Source organism: Eimeria mitis, genomic scaffold (assembly GCF_000499745.2).
Source record: "Eimeria mitis Houghton genomic scaffold, Emh_scaff29, whole genome shotgun sequence".
NCBI lineage: Eukaryota > Apicomplexa > Conoidasida > Eucoccidiorida > Eimeriidae > Eimeria > Eimeria mitis.
The window spans coordinates 36,367-41,131 of record NW_013571239.1 but is presented as its reverse complement, the minus strand read 5'-3'; the positions used below and the strand labels follow the sequence as shown (position 1 = coordinate 41,131).

General features: G+C 51.1%; 1 protein-coding gene across 1 annotated transcript; it reads left to right on the top strand.

Moving 5' to 3' along the window:
• Positions 1-488: 488 nt before the first annotated feature.
• Positions 489-2,399, top strand: EMH_0030680 (uncharacterized protein; the record flags this gene model as incomplete). Its single annotated transcript, XM_013497749.1, has 6 exons — positions 489-1,006; positions 1,172-1,295; positions 1,493-1,569; positions 1,745-1,819; positions 2,037-2,142; positions 2,301-2,399. The coding sequence occupies 6 exons, from the start codon at positions 489-491 to the stop codon at positions 2,397-2,399; spliced, it is 999 nt and encodes a 332-aa protein (XP_013353203.1).
• Positions 2,400-4,765: the final 2,366 nt, after the last annotated feature.

The following is a 4,765-nucleotide window of genomic DNA, read 5'->3' as shown; positions in this document are numbered from 1 at the left end:
GGGTTTACCCACGAACTTTTTTCCCTTGCTTCTGTTCCGGCTGTTTGTAGGGGAGGTTCCGCTAAACATTGGCGATCTGTTCCGTTCTTCTTCCTTTCTGCCTGTTTGCTTGTGCTCGACTGCTAGAAATGCGACACTGGGTCTCAACGTTGTTTGTCTTTATGCCTCTTGGTCCCCTTCTTTAGTCATTTATCGAGCACGAACACTGCGTGCAGTTTCTTTGCGTCCGATGGTTGCCCGTGCGCGGCGCTTCACCCTTTTCAACGTTCCCACCCAAAGCGCAGACCTTTTGACGCTTTCAGAGGGCCTTCAGTTTCCCTCGGATTCGTTGCATTACGCTGATTTTGTTGTGAGGGGGTGAACTGATTTGCCGTAGCCGGCGGCTGCAGGTATTCATTGGGACCACAAGAGCAGTTGGGAGGGGGGCACACGTTTTGCTAGAAGGCCTCGCAGCCTGTCGGTAAGGAGGCCACTGCTCTTTCACTTCCATGGCATCCAGGGAGGCCGACACTGCCGTAGATGCAGGCAGTACATCATCTTCTCCTGAAGAAGCAGAGTCCTCTGCTCGGTCGCGCTGCACTGCAGAAGAAGCAGCAACTGGGGATAATTCACGACTGCCCCGAAGCTTGTTTCGGTCGGGGATCCGTTCTCTCCACTCCTTGAGGCGTCTGAAGGACCTAGAAGATGCCGATGCAACTCTAGGTGCTACGGAGGAGACGGCTTCATCTAGCCGTCCTCCTCCCCCCGAGGCCACCTCTACAGGTCCACAGGAAGCCACAGGGGATAAGGAAGGAGATACCGACAGCGAGGATGACACCTTGGAGGTTGTGAGGAGCATGAAGGACCTGCAGCGCATGCGGGGGGGTCGGAGAAAGGGTCTAGACGCTCGCTTGGCCCTAGAGGAAAAGGCTCAGGGAGAAGGTGAAGAAGAGGCAGAAGACGCCGGGGGCCTCCTCGAAAAGAACTTCGCCGCAGGAGGCCCTGGATCCGTGACCGATAAACACCTGTACGGCTAGGGAATGGCCAGCTTAGGGTTTAGAGCCTGTTGTTGAGGATTCGGACACATTTGCTAGCTCAGCGTCGTTTGAGAGTATTTCGCGCTAGATAGGCGTCCGGAGTTAGCAACTTGATTTTTGGTTCCGTTGCCATTTTGTGTGCTTGTTTATGTCAGAGAAGAGTTTTTGCGCGAGCGTATGAAGGACAAACAACACGAAACCCGCGAGCAAAAGGCCCTGAGGGAGCACGATATGATAGACAGGATGAGGGATTTGTATGCTATTCCCGACCACTTGAAGGTGATTTATAGACACACGTTTTGTATTAGGTTGTTGAAGATGAAGAGTAGCAGGCTGCCAACCGTTATGTTAAAAGGATCCCTCAAATGCTGCGTTTATGGTTTGCGCGGACCTACCTGCACTTCTGCATATTCCGCCAGGTTTCTGGTTTGCTTTTTACTCTGTAGACGTTGTGGTGACTACTGTGGCAATCTCAGGTTGCAGACAAGACGGAGGAGTACAAGGATCAGATGAATTGGGTCACAGGTCTTGTCGAGGTAGAGCTTCCAATGGAGTGAGTGTATATTTTGTCTTTTTGCTAGATTACCCATTATTTTAAGGCTGCTTCATTGTGCCGGTTCACATTGCTCCCAGGCGTATCACATGGATACGTGCAAAAAGTGCTTGCAGGTATCATCTGCTATTCGATATACCACGGCGTGAAATGTGGTGCGTCGGTTGTGTGGCAGAACGAAGCTGAAAAATATTGAGGCGACGGAACGAGCAAAGCGCCAACTGCTGCGGAAGGGACTGCTGGAGGAAGCGTGAGTTTCGGACTTGTGCTTGCTGCCCTGATGATTTCGTTCAAATTTGCACAGACCCAGTGCCCAACTTTTTTATTTTATTAGGATTGACCACAGATAATGCTAACAGTTTGCTTCTTACTTAGTTAGGAGGGTCAACATCCTACACGTGCACGGAACCCTTCTCAGAACGCCTCTCATGTGCAGGCGAGTGACTATTTTGTCAATGTTCCTGCAGAGAGGAGAATCCAGAGGATCCAGATGTTGTCCGCAAGACGGCGTTTGGTCAGAGATACACATGGTACATTCCCGACTATCAGTTTCGCAAAAGAAATGGGCAACAGGTGCGTCTACGCAGTGTTACTTCATTCGAGGAGGCTTGGCCCATGGGCAGTCAGCTGCCGTTGCACTGAAGTGTAGCCCAACTTTTTCTGCTGATTTGTACTTGGATGCCCCGTTCAGTTTGTAATGACTTTTGCTTTTTGCGTGTGAACAACTGCAGGCTCAGAAGGCTCGTGACGGGCACGAGGTCAAGCAGTTTGCCAAGAGGACGAAGCGGATGAACGAAGGCAGAGGCAGAGTGGGCGTTGCGCCAATGTAATGTCGTGAATCGACGGATAGTCTTCAGACGGATTTCAAAACAAGGGCCACGTGAAATTGGGAAAGCTTGCAGAGCCAGGAATGTCCTTCAAAGAAGATACGCATTAACGATACCCCGATCTTGCCTTTTTTGTTGCTAAGGCGGACACTAGACGGTGCTCCGGCTGTTGTGACAATAGGTGGGATTTAGGAAAGCGCGTGCTCGCTCTTTCACTGGGTATACAGCTGGTGCAGGCGCGAGTTTGCGAACAGAGGCTCTCGGAAACGCAGACTTGGAGGGGGCACAAATGCCGCCTTGAAGCTGCATAAATAGCAGACATATGTTGTTTTCTTAAGGTTATACTCATTTTTCCAGATGTCGAATGCGCAGTACAGGGCGTGAATGCCTTTCGCTGTGGATTACGCGCTACTGCGAGAAAGGCAGGCTTTTCTCAAACTCTAAGAATGCAGATGTACGGTGGAGTAGAAGAACCCTGCTGCACGAAGTTGCAGAGTGGTAGTTACACTCCATATAGAGTTTCGAGGCGGAACAAGATCTGCAGGATATTTCTTTTGGTTTGTGTTCGTAGTCATTGACCATAAAGAGTACGACATTCGCACTGTACTGAACACACAAGCCGCGACAGTACATCAGCTCAGAACACCAATATCGGCGCGACTCGTTCAGTTCTATCAGCGGAAATACAAGTAAACTGCATGTGGCTAGACAATGATACTGGAGTTGCCGCCGAAGCTTTAGCCAGCTAGCTTCTGCCAATCCAAAGACTAGAGGAGAATCGTGGTAAGCATGGTTTCCCCTCGAATACAAGCGGGTGAAGATCACTGGTTGAGGACGGTCCTGCCACTCCCTCACGAGACGCTGGACGCCACTTCGGTGGCTCTTCACGAATGCAGCGTTATGCATGATGCCAATTGACCGTAAAGCTTGCGCGGAGGCCCCCCGGCCGTAGCAACATGCAACAAAGTAGGTCAGGTGCTCAACTGACTGCAATGGCTTCAGTGAAGCTGGAGACATTATGTGATCTGCTACATCCAAGCCCTCCAGTTTCCGTCACTCAATAGTACAACGTCTAAAGAGCCGGCGTGTTCTGCCCCTCGTTGCAGCTCCAACGGTTTGCTGTCGCGTCTGCATAGGCAGCATGCCATACCGGAAACATATATCTCCCGAAATATGTTTTGAGGCATTCAGTCACGCGCTACGCCAAATACTTGAAATTCGTGAACAACGAAAGCCAGGAGGTTGGTGCTTTTATCCTGAAGCGCTGTGCAGACACCGGCCATAGCCAGTAACAACGGCAACGGAGAACGTGAAAGAACCTGTACAGGATGCATTCACGTTTGATCACCCCACACTGCGCACACAACTGAAAGAAGACTACCCGCACTGCAGTTAGAAGGCAACAGATGTCCAGCATTTCTTGTGAACATTGCTTGTCCACGTATCCTGCAGTGCCCAAACTAGTCCTGCTAGCTGTACTGCCAGCAGCATATCTGGTTGACGCATGTGCCCCTTTGCCACGGTAAGCCCACTAAGCCACTGAATGCCAACCAGTCAAACTGTGAGGTTTCCACAGAAGAGAGCTTGCCCACACAAAACCTTTTCACTAGGCAACAGCTAATTAGGAACGCCGCTAATGCTCTCTGTCTGGAGCTGAATCACAGCCTGTGCAGCCTTTTTCGGCCGGCAAGCTGAAAAGGGACCACTGCAAAGGCGAGGGCTGCGGGCGCCCGAGCTCTACTGAAGACTGCTTTTGGCAGCTTCAGTTGGCTTCTGCACAATGCGTGACAATCCCCAGGGAGTGGGCGGTCCCGCAAGGCGCCCCCCGTAAATATCCAAGCTGAGTTACCATTCAAATTGAAAGATTCAGCACGGCACCACAACAGGAAGTCATATGCTCCCAGGCTGTAACTGATCCGTACGCGTCCTGCGCAACGGGAAAATGACGCACCCGGAACATCCACAACCTGGAAAGGCTTGCCACATCATACCAGCAAAATGAACTAGTCGCATACGAACAGCAGAGCGGTGCAAACGGCCGAGGAAGGCTCCTCTAAAGGTGGAGGCTGCCACGGTAACTTGCTTGACAGATGCGCTCACGGGACCTGACCAGCTCCGACTGATACAGAAGTCAACGCAGCCCCCTGGAGAAGCACTTATGTACAGGCGAACTTCTAAAATATAGCATTTAAACGGCGGAACTTGGCACTGTGTATGATTGAGAACGTAGTCAACGAAAACAGAGGATGCGTACGAGATGCATAATGTATGCATGTGGATCACGGGTGTGCTTACAGCTGCAGATGAAGCTGCTGTTGGCGTCGTTGAGAGTCCTTCTGTTAGGAAGATTGATGCTGCAGCGCCAACTA